At 36.8% G+C, this 25,778-nt stretch overlaps 1 protein-coding gene across 1 annotated transcript in view; it reads left to right on the top strand.

The window, feature by feature from the left end:
• ARID1B (AT-rich interaction domain 1B) overlaps positions 1-25,778 on the top strand; it is a 378,023-nt gene that overhangs the window by 268,191 nt on the left and 84,054 nt on the right. Inside the window, exon 7 of the mRNA XM_029285097.1 lies at positions 16,282-16,371. Within this exon, the coding sequence (XP_029140930.1) occupies positions 16,282-16,371 (90 nt within the window). The remainder of the gene's footprint in view (positions 1-16,281; positions 16,372-25,778) is intronic.

The following is a 25,778-nucleotide window of genomic DNA, read 5'->3' on the forward strand; positions in this document are numbered from 1 at the left end:
AAAAAAAAAAAAAAAAAGAGAAACACTCTGCTAGTGTGAATGAACAGTTGAATAGTGCGGGTGAAAAAAGTCCTTTTGGCTTCTCAAATGGGGATGCTGGACTAGGATTTGACTACAACTTTTTTAGTGAAAGATTAAGAACTACTCTGTTGTATAGTAAGTAAATAGTATCTGTTCTAGATATATATCATATAAACCAGCAGTCTGATTTACAAGGTCATTGTAAATATTTGAATGGATATTTAATTCTCATCCATTTTCTGTCCCACGCCATAATTTTGTATGAACAAGCAACATTTTTGGAAATGAATGCTAAACCATAATAATTTTTCATTTTTAGTTATATTTATATATAACTAAGAAGTAATTTTTTTAAAAAATCCCTTAGTGGTCACTAGTAACCGTATTTACAAGGGTATGTTCTAATAATAATAAAAGAAAACTCTCTAGTGGATTTGTTCCTTTCTTATCCCTAGATAGTGCTGGATTCAAATTATTGTGATGTGTTGATTTATTTCAGCTGTTAACTTTCTTAGTAATCAGTTTCATTGCTCATTCTAAATTCACACATGTACCTTTGATTTCTCTTCCAGAACAGAGCAATGTGAGTTGTCGTTGACTAATGAAAAACAGAATTAGTTTCAGCATGAGACAAACGGAATGCCGACACCAATCCAGAAATGCATTAATCTTTAATAATCCACATCTCCATGTTTATAAATGATATAACCAGGAGTTGTTAATGCTGTTATTCTCCCTTGCAAACAGAAACTGACATAACAGTTGAGAAATTCCAACCCACACTGTAAAAATATAGGTAAACATTTATGTGGCCTTGCAAAGAAGTTTAAATTAATGATTCAAGCTTCCTAAGGAATTCCTCTTTATGATTGTAGCTATACTACTCTAGTTCTGGAGTTCTTGGTGCTCTCTAAGCTTGGTTGTTCGCTTGCACACCCAATTAGATATCATCAATACTAGTGAATGCAAGTTTTGTTCCCTGTTTATATATAGTAGCTTGCCCTGCCATTGTTGGTGGGGTATGCTTTTCTCCTTGACAGTTCCTTGATTAGGATATTGTTTTTGCTTGGGAGTTAATTCCTGCTTATCTAAGTGTAAGCTCCTTCAGAGGATGTGTTCTGATCTTCTTGTTTCCTTCTTAACTTTTTTTTTGTTATCCCTTTAGAATGGTGTGCAAATGTAGTTTATCTATGTGTATCTATTGATGGCTGACTTGTCTAAATGCCCAGCTTCTTGAATACCTAGTGTTTTTGTATTCAGCTTGGTTTAGGATGCTCACAGTTTCCCAGTTGAAATGGTGGTTGAGTCTATCCAAGTGTTGTAAGATTAAGGACTTTTCATTGTTTTCTGATTGCTAATTGGTATTCATGGATGGACTCTGCCTGTCTACCCTACATAGTGGCTGTTACTGTATGTGGTAAATGATTCTGGTCCCAGTCCAGCCGGTGGCAGGGGTGGAGCATTGACACAAGGGGCAAGGCATTGATGCATGGCTGCAGAGGGGGTGGAGAAGCAGTGGTGGAGGGCAGGGTGACAGTGCAGCTTTGGCTAGGGGGGCAGGGTAGGCTGTGGCAGTGGGGCAGTGGCAGTGGCAGCCCTCCACAGTAGTCCTAGTTTGTCATGTAGCCCCTTGGGAAAATTAAGTGCCCACCCCTGATATAGATAAATGTTCCCCATGGTGATCTATTCCTAACTGGGTCTTTCAGTTCTTCCAGCATTGTACCCTTTGCCACTGCAACTCACCCATCCACTTGGAACAATTTGAAAAATTTGAAACTTGGGGTAAGAAGCAAGACAGTCTTCTTGGGTCAAAAAGAAAACTAACAGAAAGCACACTCAATTGCCACCATTGAGTAATAAAAGATGGCACTTTTACTGTCCTGTAATGTGATGAAAAATATTGGACACAGAGGTGTTTTTTTTGTCTCATTTGAAATGTTGTATTCCTCTGTAAGTTGTTCTCAGGTTCAGGGAGGTAAATGGAAGGGAAAGCTTTTTGAGGTGATCAAATTAGACCTTTAAAAAAGCAGTACCTCAGCTCAGAAAATGCCTAAGTATAGAGGAGAGATGAAGTCAGTAATAAAAGAGCAAGCTTTCATCTAATCTTTCTCCTAGAGAAGGTGGACAAATTGGCAACTGTGTTCGCAGCTAACCCCCTCCTCCTTTGTACCATAAGAACTACTAATCGGATCCATGCTGCTCTAACTGTGGTTAGTTATTAGCAGAATAAAAGCAGTTTCTTCGAAAGAACGGGATAGGATGGGGTGGAGGGAAATGGCTATACAAAATTGCAGGATTGTTAGAATCTTAAATGCACAGCAGTTGATTTGTTCCCCCATCCCACCCCATATTCTGAATTAGATGATGAATAAAATATTTTATCTGTCAACTATATCTGTTTCCTTCAGAGGGCAGCCAAATATTAAGCTTTTCAGACAAAAAAAATGCTAAAGGAACAAATAGTAGGGAGGAAGAATAATAGGCAAGCAGTTAGGAGAACGCCAGTGTTGTTTTTATTAATATGCTTGGATAAAGAAATACAGAATCATAAACTTTTATAGCACACCTTTCTGCTTCAAGATTGTCTGTAACAAAAGTGTTCTTGACCAGACTTTCCTATTGGGAAGCAATTCCACAAACTCCAATTGTTTGCTCTTGTCAGTGAACTCTTAATTTAAAATCAGTCTTCTTGCCCAAAACTGGCCATGATGGTTTGGGAAGTCATTCCATTTATTATTCCAATAGTCTAGAGGGTAGCAAGTTAGGGAACACCATCCTCTTTTTTTTATCTTTAATTTTCAAATGTAGAATTTTAACACTTTCCTCTAATCCTTTTTGCTAATCAGCTATCCGGGAAACTACATTGACACACTGAAATTGGCATCCAGTTAGAATTCTGAAATGAGCAAGGAGGCACTTGCTTTAACATCTTACAAGATTGGTTCTTTTTCTGCCTTTCGAGTTAAGTGCAACACTTTACAACATATCCCCTGATGTGACAACATTCTGCTGTCCAGGTCTATATCAGCAGAGGACCTTGCTACACCATGTTTTCCCCAAAATAAGACGGGGTCTTATATTAAATTTTGCTTCAAAAGACGCATTGGGGCTTATTTTCCGGTTAGGGCTTATATTTGGGGAAATAGAGTACTAAATGTGTCCATCTGGCTGACAATCTTAATTGGTGCTTATTTTGGGTGGTGGGGCTTATATTACGAGCATCCTGAAAAATCATGCTAGGGCTTATTTTCCCATTGGCTCTTATTTTCAGGAAAACACAGGTGTAGTATGCATGGCAGCCGAGAGGGAGAACAAGGAGACAGCTGATTACCACACTATTGTACTTAATACCTTGATGTAGGTGACCAATAAGCAGAGAGTGAAATTTTTACATTAAATAACATTTATGCAGACATTTTACTAAGGACTGTTTTACTTTACTTTTTTGGACCATCTTTACTTTGATCCCATATGAGATTAAAGCACAAACATTCTGGTCCTTGCTTCTGCAGCCATATGTTGTCATCCTCCAAAGAGGAAACGTTGAAGAGGCCAAAAGTGTAGCAGAAAGCACTTGAGAAGCAAAGGAAATGTTTGAAAGCAGAACAAGAGAAAAGAAATCACAAAGAAGAGGCGGGTTAGAGATTGTTCTGCCTTCTGAAAATGCCAAAGGTGTTTTAGATCTTCTTATCTTCCCCTCCTGCTCATTTTCTTTCTTTCTCCAAAGTGGATACCTACTTCTTTTTTTAATTCCTTTTTCTTGCACTTTCTTTGAACTCTATTACTTTACTTTTAATACTGCTTGATGTTTATTTACTTTGAAATCCCCCCCCCATTTAATTTTAATGTTATGTTGGTAGTGTGACAGAAAGCCACACATGAGTTTTTAATTTTGTTCAGCTTCAAAGTCCTATGCATACCCAAGTGGAGACGATTTCCCTGAAATCAAATCAGGTATATCTCTGAGTAAACATGGATAGCATTGTGGCTTAAAGTTGGTGTTTTTATTGAAGCATATTCAAAATGTACTCAAACATTCACAGCAATGTAAGGGGTAGGTCTCTACATATGTTGTATACAGTATGTTTAAATGTGTGTTGTGTATGTGTATACTTTGAGAGCAAGCAACTAAATTTCATTTTTAATGTGTGCCATTGTGCCCAAGTAAAAAATGACAATAAAGGTTATCTATCTATCTATCTATCTATCTATCTATCTATCTATCTATCTATCTATCTATCTATCTATCTATCTATCAATCAGTTGGATTACCTGGGGTTAAGATTTATTTAACAAGGTGGAACTTGTTTCTAAGTAAATGCATCCACAGAATAAGCTGCACAAATATGCTTCCAGTTTTTCATAGAGTTTTGGAACTATTATAGGCTTCATTGGCTGTGGCAGTAAATAACTGCTGGGACAATGTAATGTTGGTCACTAGAAATTCATGCAATGCCATAGTGTTATTCTGACATACCATAGTTGTATGAACAGCATAAATGCAGGACACAATACTGTAAAAATTAGATGAACCATTTTAACAAAAATAAATAAATAAAAATTGTGTCCAGACAGTGGAACTCTCTTGTATGGCATCTTCTCTCTGGAGAAGTATGGAATGTAGCCTATAAGAATATATATGGATGGGAAAAGTCTGAGGATATTATCCAAAATCCTAGATCAAGTTTTTGTCACCGAAATATTGTGGTATTTTCTCATTTTCTACCTCAGTTTTCTTCATATTGTTAGTTTTAGCCCTATACAAGAAACAAAAAATTATTATATCATATCATGAAAATAAGTATAGAGATATAAAGTTACCCTAGAACAGAGGTCTCCAACCTTTTGGGTACCAGGGACTGGTTCTGTGGAGAAAGGTTTTTCCGCAGACTGGAGAATGTGTGGTTTTGTGTGCTGCCTGCAACCCACAGATGGGGCTTTGCTTGTTTGTGCGGACCAGTTGCTGGCATGCCACGGCCTGGTACTGGTCCATGGACCAGGTTTGGGGACTCCTGCTCTAAAACACATAATATACTGTAAGGAAATTCAAATCTCATCTTCTCGTTCCTTCTGTGAGAGAAACTGTAGTTTAGATGTGAAATCGATTAATAATTAGCTTTCCTTGTAAAATCACTTAATTTGGTGTATTTTGTTAATAACCAGAAATTTAAAATGAAAATCAGGTCAGGTTGTGTTAGATCTGTACAAACAGTGAGAGAAAACTTGCTTGAGGCATCTCTTTATATATAGCAATTGTTTTTACACAGAGAATGTGGCACTTCTATTCTAGATTTATCAGCACACAAAGCAACCATAAACACAGCTTATATGGCCAATTTCACAGAGTTTATGACTGCATTGTATTGTCGCTATGACACCAATCAGCCAAGGTATAATCTGGCCTTTAGAAGGCTGTTTAGTCTGTGTGTAATGCATTGCAATTATCAGGGTCCCAGGCTTGGTTCCAGGTGAGCACCAAAATACTGCCAAGGGAAAATCTATTCATTTAACTCTGCAGTCAAATTAAAGGAAGGGTAAAAGACAGAGCTTTCAAGCAGTAAGGTCTGCAACACAGTTCAGTATGCAAATTTGTGCATTCAAACCAGCATTCATTCATTCATACATACATACATTTTCTCTCGCCTTCTTTCTCTTCTCCTCCTTTTACTAATTTTCTATTTTTTTTAGTACTTTCTGGATATATATACTCCAAGCCGTACATTCTCTAAAATAATGTTCAGTTTTTATAGGAAACATAATATTAATGCTATTAGTTGGAAGGCAAAAGTCAAAACAAAAGATTTGATTTAATTTGATTTATGATTTAATCAAGAAATAGTTACTTTAGATCTTACTAAAATCACTTGCCAGAAAGAAAAATAAATAAATAAGACTTAGATTGTATAAAAAGTGGTCAGCTAAACAACCTGTGAGCAGACCTCCATTCTTGACATCTCAGAATCCAACTGAGTAAATAAGTTGAAGAGCTCTCACTTCAGCTCATCTGTTTGGAACAAGAATTATCCTATCTACAATTTTCAACTTTTGGGGGAGGAAAGTTGATAAGGAGAGTAAGATGCCCTTGGGGAAGCAGATTCTTTAAGTCTTGGTTCATACTTAGATAAGGTAGAATCAGTATTGGTTGCTTAGATGAAGATCAGTCAGATGAAGATCACCCAGACATTTTTGCTGGTTCAGAATGCAATAGTCTGCTTATTGGTGAATGAAAATTGCCACTGTCATGAAGCAATTCAGAATGCTATTATAAAGCCTTGTATGGTTGGGCTCTTAGGTACCTTCAGTCCCACTTTTCCAAGTGGAATTTACCAATCTGGTGCTTGCTTCCTAGCAGAAATAGCGATCTTCCTTCAGGGAGGATTAAGGGGTCAGGGATTTCTAAAGACTGCTTCTCACTCACAGTTCCTATTTTATGGAATATCTTCCCCCTTGAGGCCACATTAGCATCTGCCCTGGTGACATTTTGCAAGTTGATGAAACTGAGCTCTGCCAGAGACCATTTGGAGGAGATTATATTCAGGACTTGTTCATAACTATTCCTTTTAACTGTATTATGGTAAACTTCAAATGACTAATACATATCGCAAGCAAAATAATCTTACAGATATCATGGATGCAATGGCTGGTCAAAAGGAAAAAAAAATATTATTTTAAATTCACTTCATGCAACACCAAGCAGTTCTCGGTGAATTATCACCTGACACTGCCAATCTGTTGGCGCTCAGTGAAATCCAATGGGTTAATGCAGCAAAAATAATGTATTGATTTCTTTCACTTTTGCCAGAAATCAAAGCTTTCATTGACTCAAGGAACAGAGATAGCTATCCAATTATCAAACAGTATGCCTGATTTGGCATTTTTAACAGATGTGATGGTGAAATTAGACACCTTGCTTGTGAATTGCAAGGAAAAAAGACAATTGCCATCATGATTAGAGCACTGAAAACTTGCAGATCAAAACCTAACTTTTTGGTACAGCAATTGTTGAAAAGGAAAAGTATTTTCCGTTAGCATTCCAAAACCCGGCAGAAAATAAAGCTGTTGCTGGACTTCTGTGCATTAACAAGCAAAGTGTGTTCTTCCTCTGTAGGTTTAGCCAAGGATGTGGTGGCAGATTCCTTGTTGTTGAACACCTAAAACTCTACATGGTATTTATTTGAAATCTCATGGAAATATGTTGGTGATATTTCCAAACAAGCATACATTCTCATTCTATAAAATAATACTACATTGAAATCAAGGCAATCCTGCACTAATTTCTTGACTATTATGGATATTAAAAAGTACAGTAGCATTTCCACAAAAATGATAAAAAAAGATTTACATCTTTGGCTCTACTTAATCTGCCTATTTTAATGCAAATTTTGCAAATGTCTGATTCAGAAATTGAAATGCCTCAGGCAGTTGCCTTCTTGTAAAACACACCGGATTATATTAGCACGGACAGATACCCAGCAGTGTTATGTTTCATATCATAATAAAGTTAAATAACACTTTCCTTTAGCATTTTTAGTTTCTAATGTGCCTGTTAACTGCAATAACATTGTGCCCAAATTGGTGATTTTCTGATAAATGTCCTACTAGAAATGCATGACTCCCTAATCCTTATGAAGCTGCATCTATTTCATTTATATTTGCCCTATTTTTGTGGGTGTTCTTCAGTAATCAAATGTAACTGTCCTTAAAAAAAGCGATAAAGTTCCCTGACATCAAGAAATATCTATCTGAATATAGATATTTCTGTGTTAATCTTTTATAGTACACTGAGGATGTAGTATAGTGAAGGAAATAATACTTTTCTTGTTAATGCTACTACTGCTATAATTGTCCTGCTTCCTACCTAGAGTGCTTTAAATTGCTGTACAAAAAATAGAAATAATGTTTTTTTGATCTCTAGCTCATAGTCAAAGGAAAAACATGATATATTTGGAAAGAAAATCCAAGTGAGGGAAAAATCAGTCTAAGGAAACTACTAGTCTGATTTTTCTTTTGTCTCATGTAGGATGGCTTGCTGTTGGCAGAACCAAAGAAGGCAGGGACCAACAATGGTTTCAGTCAAATGAAAGGTTTTAATCATAACACAGTCTGATTATTATTATTATTTAAAAAAACTAATATGCATCATATTCATTTTTTCTAATTCTGAGTTTTAGATTAGGTAATGGTCTTTTTTGCTTATATTCATGTTTTAAGTTATAATAATAATTGATCTACGTATAAAATTAAGAATGTGAGGAATATCCCAGTTATTTTTAAAAAAATCTTTTTTCAATGGTATAACTATTAAATACTGTATTTTATGTTTTTAATCAGCTGTTAGTGCATGAACTAATAAAGTAAAATGAAATCTTTAAAATATATTCAATAAAAAAGCATATATAACTTGCTATAATTAACAGCTATTTGTTCACTTATATAATAGCCCAGTTAATTTATACTATGTTCTTTGGAGGTTTTCTGGTTCCATTATATTAGTGGCAAGAGCGCCAATAAATATAAATGCCAATAGATTGCAATTCTTGCCTAGAACCACCAATATATAAGAACAGTGCTGCTGAATTAAGACAAAGGCTAACAAATAAACCAAAGTAATTTGTTGACTGCCAACATTAATTTAGTTGTAATAGGTTTTTCAGCTTCTAGATCAAAGGTGTTTTCTTTAAGGTGAAATTGCTTTAGTGGAAATAAAAACAAATGCTGGTATTTCAAAGGTACATAATCATCATTATATCATTTGATGATGACCTAAAATAAGTTAAAACAGGGTCTATTCATTACAGTTACTACTGGATGCAAGTCCTTCATGAAATGCCAGGTCTCTAAAAAGGTAGATTGGGAAGTAGATCCTAAAGAAGGCAATGGTGAACTATCATGCTTCTGCTGTTGTCAAAACCCCCTACATGGACATATCTATGGAATCGCCATGATTGAGTGCAACTCAAAAGACACATTTTGATTGTAGAAGTTCTGAAAGTTAGAGTTACTAGTTCTGGGCTACGAAACCAACCAACCAACAAAAAAAGGGATAGTGGCAATGTGATACAGAAAATATATAACAATTGATGACATCATAAGTTTGAGTTTGTACAATTATGGTTATACTTGGTTATACTCAGTGGTGAGATTCAGTTGGTTCTCACCGGTTCAGCAGAACCGATACCTAATTTTTTTTGAGTTCGGAGAACTGGCTCTGAAATGGGCAGACTAGTGTGCATACACATGCCTCCAATCCCTTCCTTGCTGCAATCTGGCTTTGCAGCAAGCAAGGTGGTTGGAGGCACATGATTGCACGCAATTTGACATCTCAAAAACCCAGGGATTTTCCCCGCTCCTGGCAGCGAAAATCCTTCTCATACATGAGACCGGGGTTTTTTTCTCCGCTCCCCTTGGCTTTTCGCTGCCAGATTGTTTAACTTGATGCAGAATGGGAAGGATCCGCATTCTGCATCAAGTAACCTTTAATGAAAGTTAAACAGTCTGGCAGCGAAAATCAAGGAGGGGGGGACCTGTTTTTTTGAGACTCCAGAGGAGGCACATGAATGCACGCTAGTTTGGCCATTTCGGAGGCAGTCCAAAAGTGAAGGGAATGGTTCCCACCCCACCTGATCGCGGCAGGGCTTCTACACAGGCTCCGGACAAAACACCGGGACTGAAAAAGCAACAATAGGAGCAAAGAGCTGTTCAAAGGAGGAGGAGGAAGGAGAAAGTGGGAGAAATCACTACCGAACAGGTGAGGAGTGATGGATGTCAGGGCGTGGTAGGCCTGGCTGCGGGGGCCTTTCGGCACAGTAAGCGGTTGGGGACTGCATGGGGCAGCTCCCCTTGCCCCACTTGCCTCATGGCAGCATCCCCCACCTCCCCCCCTGCAGAGAACCAGTTGTTAAATTATTTGAATCCCACCACTGGTTATACTGTAATAAACCTGCTGTAGAACTACATAAGAAATTTCCTATCTCCTCGTCTATCTATGACAGGTATGTCAAACTCGTGACGTCGCATGATGTATCGGAGCTTTTTCACCATTGCCGGCAATGGGGTGGGCACGGCTCCGGTATGATGAAACCGGCCTGCAGGCCGGCAGTTTGACACCCCTGATCTATGACCAGGCAATCTATATTGTTTTATTGAATTCATTTGTTTTGTGCTCATTGTGGTTAACAATAATAAAAATAAAATGATAATGTCTAAGTAATCAGAAATATAATTACAAGCAGGAAAACTATAATTTGTATAAAACATCTTAATATTATAATTTGTGATTCTGGCTTGTTCAGATATACCATAATGAAATTTAAATAAAACTTTCAGGTTAGATGAAATGTCTGTCTGTGTGTGTGTGTGTGTGTGTGTGTGTGTGTGTGTGTGTGTGTGTGTGTGTGTGTGAGAGAGAGAGAGAGAGAGAGAGAGAGAGAGAGAGAGAGAGAGAGAGAGAGATAAACAGCAAATGGATGCTGAACTACATGTTGAAACATGGATTTTCCTCCTAACAATGAAAAAGTAAAATTACTACTGAAAAAAATGTACTTATTTACACATTTATGCTTGAGAATAGCTAGATGAGTACATTTTTTTAAAGGGTAAACATTTTTCTCTCAATTCCTTATAAATAAGCATAACACTCAGTTCTTATAAATGTGTTAGCATAGTGTTGTAGACTTTTTTTTTCCATTGTGAAGAAATCATGTAAACTCATATGAACAATTTTGAATATGTGACTAATATGCCCTACCCTTCTTTGTCCCCTTAACAAAATTTTGTTAACATTTTTTAATTATATAAATTTTGAGATTTTTTTTTACTACAGATCTATCTATGCACATTATAATCTTTCCAATTTCGTGCAGAGTTAATACCATATTTGCTTTGAGCCTATTTAGTTGTGGACAGTTGTACTAAGTCCTAAAGCCTTCCTGGTTTTCCATTTTCCATCTACCTTTTTACAAGTTTTAGGCAAACTGGGGTATTTAGCTTTAAGACAACATAAGTCTCATGAATGCTAGAGGTGCTAAATATCATAAATTAAGATACTCCAATACAGATATTTACAATTTTGTATTGAAGTAATGTATGGTATGATAGATCATTGAAGCATTTTTCAAATTTCCTTGAATACCTTGAATACCTAATAGCAATATTTAAGGCATATTCAGGATGAATTTTTGTATTGCCTCTTGCTCGAAATTACTGTTTGCTTACAGCTGAGAATAATTGGATTTGTCTTGTGTTCATTCTAATGCAGAAATAAAACATCTTGCTTCATCTCATCGAAAAATAAAGTTAGTGTTTTGTTTTGATGAATCTTGCTTATTCTTAAGTGAGCTTTGGAGAAAAATTAGTGGGCATTAAAGATTTTATAACAGTACTTACTGTCTGGTTATGATCTCTGCCTCACCTCAAGAGCTTGCCAGAATATAGAGGTATTATTACAACTTCTTGTAATATTACAATATCTGTACCAAAGTATCCTATAGGAAGCAGAAAATCCTAGAGGGTGATAATTGATTAATGTAACAGTGTAAGAAAAGATCTACTTGGTTGCAGTTGCATAAATGGCGGTCTTACTCAGGAATGAGACCTATTTAGTACAAAACAAGATTCTTTCCAAAACCTACCATTTCTAATAAACAAACCTATAAATCCCGTTCATTTTTTCTTGTTACAGCAGGATAGCCCATGAAGGATTTTGAGTCACTAATAAACGTAGTTATTGGCCTTTCTCTAATAAAACAAGTCAGTTTTGCCATCTCTGCTGACTTCTTTACCAGCCATTTCTCCATTGTGGGTATTTCAGAATCTTTCCATTTTTGTGCATATAATAATCACGCAGCAGTTGTCGTATATAAAAACAATGACCTTTCATGTTTTCCGCATTTCCAACATAAATCTGAAGTACCTTTATACGTTCTAGCTTGTGTATATTGTATACAATTTTTAAAAAGTAATTGAATTATTTTGCCATGCCTATTTTCAGTAAAACTGTGGTAGGTTCCAAAGAGGTAGCTTTGTAAATCTGATTGATTGATTGATACCTTAAAGACCAACAAGTGACTTATCCCATTCATCTATAATATATTCAAAACTACTTCATAGTGTCGGGCTATATAATTCATTAGAATTCTTGACACGTCTTGTTTACTAAGGCTTTGGATTGAATCTTTTCTGTCCAAACTGCCAATAATTGCCAATAATACTTTTCAGCAATTTTACAGTTATAGATCTCTCTTTCTATATCATTCTAACAGCTTTCCTTGAAATTCAGTTGTGTAAGCAATTGGTTGATTTTTTTGTAAATGTGGCAACGTGCAATGTATGGAAAGATAAAAAGGCCCTTTGCAACTATTTATCCTTGGCCCTGATCTCACAATATCAACTGAGAACATCTGATTACCATGTTCTGGGCCAGGACAAAGTTCACATGAGATTTGCAGAAAGAAACATTTCTTTGCTTATGGGCGGTGGGGAGGATAGGAAAATATTGCAATTGACTTTATGGTATTACTTTTGATTGCCTTTGGAAATGCTTTGAGTGATGAGCTTTATCTGCCATTTGAACCATGTTGTTCAAGATGGTGTAATGATAGTTTCACAGCCTGATAGGGTTCACGTCCCTGGTCCGTTGAACATCGTACTCTTAATAGTTAAGAAAATCGCCTCCTATCAGTTCATATAGAGGCCCTTAGGAAAAAATTGGAAAAATCTGTTTTAAGCAGCTAGGGATATATCAGGTTGTGAAAGTGAAAATTATCCAGTTGCTGAGATTTCTGTAACTTGAGTCTATTCTTGTTAAAGAAAGCCAGGGAGAATATTATTTTCAGTTGTAGGGTGCCAAGAGTTTGACATTAGTTTCCAAAGACGTTCATATTTTGATTTAATGGAGCACTCAGGCTGAGGGAGTATCTATTAAATTCAAATTATCATTTGCATCAATTTATAGCACTGGGGTACTTAGATAAATGATGTAAATATCATTTAACAGATAAATCAAAAATGTTTTCATTGTATCTGAAATCCACTTTACAAAGGTCCATTAAATTGTATTTTTACCATATTTATATTTGTCTAACTAATGTGACCTGTGATGAGATAACTGAGAGTATTTTCCCATGCTACTACAGTTTTATTTTAATAGCCATTTAGACTATATACAGACATGTGGAATGACATGTTAATTAGTTTGTTCATACCTAGCATCCCAGAAAGATTTTCTAAAACATTTAACTGAATTGAACAAATATATATAATACAGATGGTCCTTGTTTAATGACTGCCTAATTTAGCTACCATTCACAGTTACGACACTAATAAAAAAATAACTTTACAATCAATCTTTGTATTTACAACCTTCACAGTTGTTGTGAAAGCAAAAGAAAGCTGAAGTAAGATCATAAGCCCAGCCATGGTTTCACTTAGTGACTGCTTCATTTAATGACTGAGTTGCTAGTTCAAATTGTCGCTAAATAAGAATTACCTTTATACAGGAAAACGCTCAGTAAATACAGAAATTTCTTAGCCTCAAATAAGTGAAATTATATTCCATGCCCTTGTGTCATTTGGCTTCTAATAGTCAGGAATCCAGCTCTCATAAGAAACACTAAAAAAAGTTCAAGAGGAAATATAGAATTCAGAATGTTAAGAACAAAATGTTATACTGCTAGTGGTACAGTATTTAGATTCAAGTCTTTTTCAGCATTTTTTAGAACCAGCAGGCTTTTAGTCTTCAGAGGAATATATTCTCGTGTTAAAATAAGCCTGCACAAACCTGTTTAGGAGGTGTTATATTGAAATATTTGTTACATTCCTAAGAGCCTCAGTTTTCCAATCAATACTTTCATTTTTAAAGGAATACATTCCATTGTGAATTGATAATCAGTTTGTGACACAATAAATTTGCGAGTTGCTTGTTGTAAGTTGCTTCTTAACATGAACTGTCCAGATTACAATGCCTGTTTATTGAATCATTTAGATGTGTTGTATCATTAATATAGATGCCCTACTGTTAAGCCCTTAGTTGCTCTTCACAACCTGGAAAACAAATTCTCAGAGTCATATCAACCAGATTTACTGAAAGGGAAAAATTAGCTTGCAGAAAACTTTGCAAAAATTTTTGCAACTAGCCCCACAAAATAATAAGAAATATGAAAAAATAAAGGAAGCTTGTTATATATGTATATTAACTATATTATATATATTTATGTGTGGCCCAAGACAATTCCTCTTCTCTCAGTGTGGCCCAGATAATTTAGATAATTAGGAAAGGATATTTTAAAAATCTCCTGCTCCCTATAGGAAAGGGATTTCTCCCTCTCACAATTTAGGGAAATAAGGACCCCCTTTTTTTCACCAAGCATTTATTTTGAATTTATTTTGATTTTAATGATACTAGTTTTTATTTTACTTTGATTGTAATTGTATTGTTTTTATTTTTATGTCTATCATTTGCATTTTAGTTGCTGTAAATCATCTTGCTGTATAAAGTGAGATATACCATATAAAATCAAAAATAAATAAATATTTTTTTCCTTTGATGCGAACCCTGATGTAGATGTGGTTGGGACGACTGGCAAGTGAAATCCTTTCAATAGAAATAGGACCTTCACAAGAGGGATTTTCTTTAGGACTCTAGCAGTGGTGGATATGATTAAATTTCCTCTTCATGCCTGCTTTGATTCTGATTATTATCAGCCACTCCAAACAAAGGGCATTTGCATTTTTTAAACCTGCACATCAATTCAAAGACTCATTTAACAATATGCACAATGGAATAGTACAGTACAGTTTGGAAGAGCTGCTTTGGAATGTCTTATTAAAGCAGTCACTTCTCTTGCCCGGATTTTATGGCTCACTTTGTTAATAATTATGTAACAAGTCATATTCTGAGCACAACTGGGGGGACAGTGTAGTTGGTTGAGCTGTTTTCCTTATTGTGTTAAATAAATCTTTGCTGCTCTAGGAAGCATCAATAATAGGGCAGTCTTCTAATTGGCAAGATTTTTCTTTCCAACCCCCCCCCTCCACATGACCCCTAAATCTGCTTTCAGAGGTGTCCCAGTTTTCCAGAACAGATTTGAAAGTCAAGCAAGGAGCTTATAAGTCAGGGGTGTCAAACTGCCAGCCCGTGGGCTGGATGCGTCATGCGGAAGCCACACCCACCCCATTGCCGGCAATGGCAAAACCATCCTGATATGTTGCGCGACGTCATGTGACGTCGCGAGTTTGACATGTCTGTTATAGGTAAATGCAGGCTTCATTCCAGCAATAGGGTCCAATAGGGTGGTAGGAACCAACCCAGAAGAGCAAAACAGTTCAGGAGTGATTTTCAGTAGGAAAACAGTACAGCAAAAATATAAAAACAAAACCCTGATCTGGATTCTCCATCCCTTCCTAGGCGGCTATTGTAAGAGGGGGAAACAAAAGAGGAGTAAAAAAGGCAAACCCAAATCGCCTCATAGATACAGCGATGCTGAACCAAGCTTTCTGTCTGCACTTTGTCCACAGCTATGCAGATATTTAGGTCAAGATGTAAATCTGCTTTTGTTGCTATTTATGAAGTCATGTTCCCTTTAGTTAAACACTGACTTGGATTCCATCCTATTCCAATTTGCATGCTAGTTTTGTTTTTTTTACCAGATGTAAATTATGAACTAAGCTCTTATTTGGATAACAAAGTCCACACCACAGGCTTTAGATATGTATGTTTATTACTGTGTTATATCTTGGCACCAACATTAAATCCATTGATTCAGTGGATTTTTTTTTCAAAGAGCATAGATAGAATTTATCTTTGGTTCTAAGATTGGCAGCTGTCCATGTTTTTCTGGCTGTAAGCCAGTGCATGCTAATAGGATGAATCCCACTGTTTAGCCGCCTTGGATTTTGTAAATTCCTTCCTAAAATATATATTTCAAGAGCTATAAATTGAATTATGTCAATAAGTTTGCAAACAGACTCAGTACAAAATAAATATATATATTTCAAGAGCTATAAATTGAATTATGTCAATAAGTTTGAAAACAGACTCAGTACAAAATAAAGCATTTCAGGACGCTTTTTGATGAAGTATGTTATGCATGTTTCCATGGATTATATAAAAGAAAAATGTCTATTTGAAATAGATACCACATTTTTCACTATATATAGCACAGTTGCGTGTACCACTTTTTAGAATACCTGTATTATTTTCATTACCTCTTTTGCATTGTTAAGAAGAAGTCATTTATTTTTTTGTCTCCATGTATGTTGCAGGTAGCCAGATGCCATCACAGACTCCTGGTACCCAATCAGAATCTAGCTCCCATCCTGCCTTGAGCCAATCTCCAATGCCACAGGATCGAGGTTTGTGTTGAAAAATAATAACTGTAGAGTTATAAAAAATAAAGAAGAGAAGAGCAAAATTTGTTGATCTGCCTATTAGAACCAGGAAATTCTATGTAAACTTTTCTCAGCAAGAAAATTTTCCCAAGGGAAGAGTAAATTAAAAAAGATTATCTACAAGATTTTAAAAAAGACCTTAATGTTCTGAAAACATTCTGTATCAGAAGATCTTGGTAGAAAATTTACGGCATTTTCAAATCTGAATTATAGGAAACATTATTTATAAATATCTGACAAAATGTAGTCTCTGTGGGATAAAAATGTTAGCTCATTTTCGAACAAGAGTTCTCATAGTTTTCAAAGTATTGATGTATTGTTATGATTTTGAACATAAGTCATTAAATATATTTTCTTTAAAAAGTAGGAATGGAGATAACAGGCTGGAAATAATATTCTTGCTTTTCTCTTCTCAAAAAGTGCCAGTGTTGTATTTTGTCAAATTTCAAGTACATCAGGAATAATCTTTTCTGAATAAGGGTTTTAATACCATAGTAAATTATCATGGTCCTGCTGTGTGATCTTATTGTGGAGTGGAGTGAAGGGGGTGTGTGTGGGAAGGATGACCGACGCAACCTGCAAGTGTATAATAAAAATACAGAATCTCAGCAGGGTCACTCAGGGTTATCCAAGAAACTCAGGTACAGCAAGCAGGTACCTATATTGGACAGCACCAATATAGAAAGATGCTGGAGGCCAAAGATCATTGCAAAGGCAGTGTGTGGGTAAAAGTAAACTACTATCATATTCTGACACACAGCACACAAACCACAACATACCCACAAAGCCAACCACCACGCAAAAACTAACCCTACCATACACAAAAGCGGTGTCGTAAATGATAGCCAGAATTCTCCAACCTCTAGGAATAGCAATAGACCACAAACCCACAGCCACACTCCGCCAGGAATTACCCAGAACCAAAGACAAGATACAGAAGGATGAAAGAAACAATGTAATCTACAAAATCAACTGTAACAATTGAAATCAATTCTATATGGGACAAACATCATGTCAATTAAAAATCAGGATCCACGAACACTGGCTAGCAGTCAAACACCACAATCCCAAATCTTTAATCTCCAGCCATACCGACACCAAACAGTACCAATTCAATTGGAGCAACAAAAATCATCAGCCACGCTACCACCCGCCACACTCATGAGTTCATCAAAGCCTGGCTCTCCACAAGCAATTCCATCAACAGACACATTGACCTACAACCAGCCTATGAACCCCTCAAAATCCAAATCAATTGCACAGCCAACCAGAGACAGCACTGACCCTCCACCAACTCACACAAGCCTCCCAATCAGCACTTCACCTCCCAATGACCCTGACCTGATGTAACCTCCCCATCACAGGACCCTCACTTGGCACATCCAAACCTGACCTATCACAAGATCTACTGACCACATGAAGCCCTTATAAACAGAAGAACACTGACATCCCCTAAACCCCCCTAAAGATGTTACCTAGCCTGGTAACGAATCGTTCGGAAACCAACACACAAGCTCGGAGAATGAACCTTCACCCTTATCCTACACCCAAGCTACAGATATTCACCACTATTGCACTATTTTACTTTATCAAGAAAATCATATGCATAGGAAATATCAAATGACTGACAATGCAGTGCTGCTCATGTCAAATAACACTCAACATGCTACTGGGGAAGAGCTGGGGCTCTTTTGGAGTACTAAGGATTGGATATTTTCAATCAGAAGATTGCACTGTTTACTACTCAAGTCTTGACACACAAAGAAGGGACAGTGTTGCTTTTATAGTTAAAAAGAGTACAGTGAGTACTTGGCTTCATAGCAATCAGTGATCAAATAATATTAGACTTCGTGGACAAATGTATGCTTCAACTACTGATGCAAATGAAAAGGAGACTTACAAGTTTTATGATCAAGTTCAATTTGAAATCAGCAGAAAATGGAAGCAAAATGTGATGCTTGTGATTGGCGATTGGAATGCCAAAGTTGGAAACATTAAGAAAGAAAATGCAGTTTGACTGTATTATCTAGAAAATGGAAATGAAGCAGAACAACAGTTTCTGCCAATCTAATGATTTTTTTTCATTGCCAGCACGGTTTTCCAACAACCAAAATGAATACTATATGCTGTATATGAATAATAGTACACAGAAGTCAAACTGGCTACATTATTGATAGGAGGTGAAAGAACTCATTTATAACAGTAAAAATGTGACAAGGCTGACTGTAAAAGAGATAATGAATTGGTTTTTTTATGTGCAAATTCTAAATTAAGCTAAAGAAAAAGAAGGTCAACCAGTTTCCATGATGTGATCTTGAACACGCATCCACATTTCCAGGGAAAACATCAGATATTGCTTTGAAATCCTGAACTTTATTGACACACAGCCTGTGGAACTGTGGAATGAACTTAAGGATATTGTTATGGATGAATGAGAAAGGAGACTGACAAAAATCAAGAAAAAAAATGACAAACTGGATGTCAGAACAAGCCATGAAAATAGAAAATAGAACAGAGCCAAGAATGACAAAGATCTCAGGAAGGAAGTTAACAGAGAATTTCAGAGCATTGAAACAAGTAGCAGTATGATAGCAATATTAGTAAATACTGAATACAGAAATAAACACAGGAAAATAAGAATAAGAAAATTCTTCCCCCAAAAATTCAGAAGGAAGTTCTAACCTTGAATTGGTATTCTAGAGGATGTTAATGGATAGGTAGTGATTGATTCTAAGAACATAGATGAAAGGATAATAATGAAATTCTGTATAGTAGAGACATTAACATCAAACATAATATTCCTGACAAGATATTCCTGACAAGAACCTCTAGTATTACAAAGTGAAGTTAGGTCAGCACTTTCATCATTACCAAGATGGAAGGCTACAGATATTTATGGAATATCTGCAGAAAGCAACCAAAAAAGAATCTGCATTTTTTTTAACCAACTATGTCAGCAAATCAGAAAAACAAAACAGTGACTGACAGATTGGAAGAAGTCAGTATACATACTTGTTGGGAAGCAACCAATCTGGGAGGAAAGGCGGATCAAGCGCAGGCTAGCCCGGAGTCACTGCACAACCACAAAAAAGGCTAGGTCTGACACCATCCCAGGTTCCTTTCAATCTATCTAATTGTTCCCAGGAATAGGCTGCCAGACTGGGGAGATTCCTGTATTATAGTAGGTAGCTTGAACTCTGCATGTGTGGGTCGGGTTGTTTACATCTGATAATACTGTACCAATAGCAAAGAAAGAAGACTTAACAGTTGTGCAACAGTTGTGCAAACTATTGTAAAATATCCTTAATTTCACTTGCTATTAAAATAATACTGAGGAACATCCAACACAGATTAGAGCCTCACATAGAAAAGGAGATGCCAAAAAGTTTGGCTTTAGACAAAGACAAGTAACATGATACATTATTTTTGATGCCCACCAAATAATTGAGGAAGCCAAAGAAGGCAAAAAAAATCATCAGTATGTGCTTCATTGATTACAGAGAGGCCTTTGATTATGCCAATCATGTCAAGCTGTGCTTAGGAAAAGAGGAATCCCAAGATATCTCATTGCCCTCATGCAAAAATATACACGGATCAGGAAGCCGTAATCTGGCAGAACACAGTGAACCAGAGCGGTTCTGGGTTGGCAAACGAGTGAGACAAGGTTGTTTACTCTCTGTTTATTTATGCAAGCTATATGTGGACTATATATTGAAGAAAGCAGAGTTTTAAGGTTGGCCAACCCCCCCCCCCCAATAACCTCTGCTATGCTGATGATATTACTCTGATAGCTGAAAATGCAATCGATCTGGTGTGTATTTCTACGATAATAATAATAATAATAATAATAATAATAATAATAATAATAATAATAATAATAATAATAATAATAATAATAATAATAATAATAATAATAATAATAATAATAATATTAATATTAATAATAGTAAAGTTGGAAGGGACCTTGAAGGTCATCTAGTCCAACCCCCTGCTCAGGCAGGAAACCCTATACCATTTCAGACAAATGGCTGTCCTGTCTCTTCTTAAAAACTTCCAGTGATGGAGCATTCACCGCTTCTGGAGGCAAGTTATTCCACTGGTTAATTGTTCTCACTGTCAGGAAGTTTCTCCTTAGTTCTAGATTGCTTCTCTCCTTGATTAGTTTCCACCCGTTGCTTCTTGTCCTGCCTCCAGGTGCTTTGGAAAATAGCTTGTTTCATTGCATGTGAACAATGTCTTTGCCATCCTCTTATGATTCGCTGGAGAGAACCGAACAGTTTTGAACCCAAGTTTGCGCCCAAGAAGAAGTTCGGAAATTATACCCAGAATCGATTTGTTAGTTTGCAGAGTTGCCTATCACAACCTGAAAAATCCAAGTACCTATGCAAGAAGCTCCAAGCCTGCTAATTATTTTGTGCTTTAACGGGAAATTTGGGGCCATTTAAACCAGGGCAGAGAACTATGTAAGTCTCGGTGCAAGGAAGGGGTGGTGGAGATTAGCACAGAGTAGTAGATCCTGTGCTCCATGATCCCTCATGCTGTGCTTTTCTCTATTTTGGGGGATGCTTCTAGCTGTAATTATTGATTGAAAATCAACATCAGCATCTTCACTGATTGACAACCTGATGAACTGCAGTAGAGAATAGCATCAAACTCTTGAGTTGTAGGGCCAAAGAGAAATGCTGCTTTATGAATAATTTATCATAACCTGCACTTTGAAAATTTAGACCTTAATCTTCAAATTGCTCTTCTGGCACAAGTTTACTGCCATTTTGTTTCCAGTGCATTATCCTGATGTTTATCTTCAAGAGACCTGGCTTTTTTATTCAGAATATTTATTGAATCCCTTTCCATGCTATGGCTGATCTTTTGTGACCTGACTTGTTTAAAATGCCCATTTGTTTCATGCCACAAATACAACATTTGTAACCAGTGAAGTTACATTGAATTTGCCAACTTATTTGACCAAAGCTTTTGTTAGTTCTGAGCATTGTGCACATAAAGAGGTCCGGGCTCCCTTTTGTGCCCTATCATTGATTAGAGACCTCTTTGAAATGGAAAACTTGCTTGAACCATTTTCTACTGACCGTAGAAAAGGGAGGGAAAGTACTAGTATGGTACTCAAAGGAAAGGCTTGTCATTCACTGATAAAACTTAAGTAGAAAATCTTTCCTGTTAAAAACACCTAAACTGCAGGCATCTGTAGCAGTTGTTTAAACACTTCACTTACTGATCCAAACATTTCCAACTGAAAATACTAAAGGACCCTTCAATTTCTGGCAGTGTTTGTGTTCCTTCTAGCAAATGTGCCATATTTTCTTCCATGCTGAAAGAATAAGTAAAAGAACACTAATTCGTTTATTTAAAATATCTCGGTCCTCTGTAGTAAACTGTTCGTCGAGCAGTTTATGGTATTTGCTTTGCCAGTGTAAGATCTTCAGCATTCTTCGCATATGCCAACATCTAAATCTTGAAAATAAATAAACAGAATATAAATCAGAAACATTAGCAAACAAATCACAATTATTTTTAACCCAAGGAATCTAATTGTATGTTATTATTTTTAGTTGAGTAATTCATGCTTCTAGACTTAAAAATAACTATGTATCACATTCTAACAGTGTGCTTCCCCACAAATATTTTGTATTGCACTATTTTACATATATACATGATACAGATGCTGCCTGCTCTTGATCAAAAAGAAATTTGATGAGACTGGTTACTTCAGAATTTCCTTTGCTAGCCATCACCATTGCAGTGTTTATAGGAATTCATCTCTGAGAAGCAAAGATAAAGAAGCATCATCAAAATAGATCAGTCCTGGGACAACCAAATGAGAGTAGCAAAAATGTGGACAGACATTAGGTTTTTTGCAAAGAGACTTACCTGTAGCTTTTTGCTAATATCTGATGTTTATCCTAATTAGTACACTGGGGGGATTTCTGCCATGCTTACCTGCATCCTTCTTCTGCCTACTGGCCTCATCTTACTCATTCTGCAACCTAGGCAATTCTTAGCTTAGTCTTTGAGTTCAGGCCAGTCCTCTAGCAGACCACAAAAGGCTTCTTTGTTTTTTAAGACTGAAGGCCTAGCTGGGCCACCCAAAGCATGCAGTGTTAAGATAGCTGCTATTCCCCATCCCTGATGGAATTTATAGGAAGTCGGACAAAGCATAGTAAAAACACATGTGTTTTTTCTCCCATTTACACCTTTTTCAGGCTGTCAACCTGCTGAATCTGAGGAGCTGTGGTCCATTAAAAATGAGTTTATTTGCTCCAAAAGGGAATTATCATTAGACTTCAGCAGAAGTAGAGGATATCAGCTTTAAAGGAAAAGGGAGGGCAAAGCGAGAAAGGAGAATAAGATGAATTGCTAATTTCCCTATTGCGAGCTTAGAGATTTTAAATGATACTTCAAAATATTTGTAGAGAAAGCAGTAGTTCCAGTCACAAATCACCCCCCTCCCAAATTGGAACAAATCGTATTTTCTTATGTCTATATTCAAATTAGCATAATAGTTCAAAAGTCGTAATGACAGTGTAATGTTTAAAATAATGATATAAGTACTCCTTGACTTACAACTGGTCATTTAACTTTTCCAAAAGCTACTTACGATCTGTCCTCAAAGTGGTGCCCCCCCTGCAGTGATTGCATTTTGGACCTTGGCAACTGGCTCACATTTTGACTGGTTGTAGTATACCATGGTCACACGACCATGATTTGCAATGTTTTTGGCTGGTTTCTATCAAACAACACCCATTTGGAAGAATAGATTCACTTAACATAGTAATAAAATATAAGAGTTGTTGTTAGTTGCGAAGTCGTGTCCGACCCATCGCGACCCCATGGATAACGTTCCTCCAGGTCTTCCTGTCCTCTATCATCTTCTGGAGTCCAAATATAAGAGTAGAATCCTCTAAGTAATTCTCTTAAACAACTCCATTGGGATGGTGGTGGTACATCTGTTCTAGTGCTCCATGATCCCTCATTGGCTTCCAGTACTGTCAACAGCTATCCTCCTGTGTCAGCTGTGGGGATTAAAAGTGAGAGGCACTGGGATCCAATGGTTCATGTCATTCCTAAGTGGTTAATTCCAATTGGTCTTGAGAAGGGGCAGGGAAGGATCCTGTCTGCAGCCCCTCATATTTAGGATGCTTCAAAGTTCAATGCTTTCCTTTATGCTGTTTAACATCAACATGAAACTTCTGGTTGAGGTTATCCAGCATTTTGAGGTTCAGGAACATTAGTGTACCAATGATACCCAGCTTTACATCTCAACCCCAAGCAACATAGGTGAAGCTGTCAAAGTATTAACCCAGTGTCTACAGACTGTTCATATGTGGGTGGGTGGAAAAGACTTCAGTTCAGTCCTGAGTGGCTGTGGCTGTTTGGCCTTGGCCTACCAGGTCAGGAATGTTACCATATTTGGTTTCGGGAGAGGATGCTCTTCCCCATTCAAGACTGGTGCACAACTTGGCGTTCCTTTTGCAGCTACTGCTGAAAGAGCAGTTGGCAGCTATGGTCAGGAAGACCTTTGCACAGGAGGTTCATCTGGTGTGCCAGTTGTGTAGTTTTCTCAAACTGGAGGCCTTTCAGACAGTTACTAATGGGTCACATCACAATTGGATTATTGCAGTGCACTTTATATGGGGTTGCTCTTGAAGTCCATCTGATTCAAAAACCAATGGCGAAAGTACTAATGGGTGCCTGTCTGCATGCCCAGATGCCACCATTGCTGGGTGAGCTGCTTTGGTTACCAGTTGGCTTCAAAGTGCAATTCAAGATGCTGGTTGTTACCTATAAAGCCCTGTATTGCATAGTGCCTGGATAGCTGATGGACTGGTTGTCTCCAAGAGTTTTTGCCCACCCAGTAAATTGTGACAGAGTGGTGGGTTCCTTCTATTAAACAGCATCATCAATACATGCCTTATTTGTCACAGCACCCACCCTCTGGGACAGCATCCCAGAGATAAGGACACTGCCCCCTTTCTGGAAAGCTCTTAAAACCTGGCTTTGATCTAAGACAGTGTTTCTCAACCTTGACAATTTTAAGGCATGTGGACTTCAACTCCCAGAATTCCACAGCCAGCAATGCTGGCTGTGGAATTCTGGGAATTGAAGTCCACATGCCTTAAAATTGTCAAGGTTGAGAAACACTAATCTAAGACCTGGGAATAATATATTTTTATTTGGTTGTTTTGGGGGAAGGTTTTTGCTATTTTGTTTGATCTGTATTGTTTTTATATTGTTCTAATCTGGATTGTCTATGCAGTATTATGTTTTATCTGTTTTATGGATTTTTTCATTTTGTACTTTACTCAGAATCCATTGGAATTAAGCGGCTATAGTAACTTTAAACAATAAATTAAATAAAGGAAAACTATACACACACACACAAACTACATACACACACACACACACACACACACACACACACACAAGAGATATGCAAGGTAAATGGACACAAATTAGGGCTTAAATTATGAATCTTTTGTTCTGGATCCTAAATCGTTACCAGAACATAAAATAGTTACATATTCTTTCAATTTTTTGTACAGGTTAAAAGAGGTAATTTCTCAATACGAATAAAATATAAAACTGATGTTTTATTAAAGGATTAATGAAAAGTGATTAACTATATCCCTATATTCTTAGAGAACTCCCGCAAAACCCATTTGTTTGGCACCCTTGGTGCTCTTCTTGGTTTGAAATAAGTATGCCCTGTTTCATCATGCTTAGATTAAAATAGTACATAGGGAACAGCTAAAAATACAGAATCTAATGCAAACATTAAATGGTCTCATGCTGTTAGTCTGGCATACATTTTCATGAAGGGGATGCTTTATAAGCCTTTATTTATTAAGGAAAATATATATGGGTCAGGATTAATTAAAAAAACTTTTAATTGTTTTCTCTTTATAATTTTCACAGCAGTGCATAGTTAAATATTCATGATAATGTTGATGATACGCTAATGGTCTGGAGTTTCAAAATCAACACAGGTTATTTAACCCTTTTCATCTGATGCACCAGAAAATCCCAAAGCTCTGGAATAATTAGAAAAAAAGTAATGAGGATTTAATTAGTCCTTGAGATGCACTAAAATAGGACTACTGAGAACTCCCCCCTCCCTCCCCTTGTTTGGACATGGATTGCGAGTAGATCTGATGCCATTTTGGATGCTGTGATACGTTGGAAAATGTATTCCGTAGCTGGAGGCAGTTTCATGGCACCATTCTGTGCCTGACAGATCTGCACGGAAGGTACCCATCATGACAGTTTCTAACAAAAACTCGCATTCACCATCCTTTGCCAGGAGCCCGTTTTACATTCTTCTTCCTCTGGGGGGGTCTTTCTTTTTCCCTTCCCCT

The sequence above is a fragment of the Protobothrops mucrosquamatus genome, unplaced genomic scaffold, assembly GCF_001527695.2.
Source record: "Protobothrops mucrosquamatus isolate PMUCROS unplaced genomic scaffold, P.Mucros_1.0 scaffold1274, whole genome shotgun sequence".
Taxonomy (NCBI): Eukaryota; Metazoa; Chordata; class Lepidosauria; order Squamata; family Viperidae; genus Protobothrops; species Protobothrops mucrosquamatus.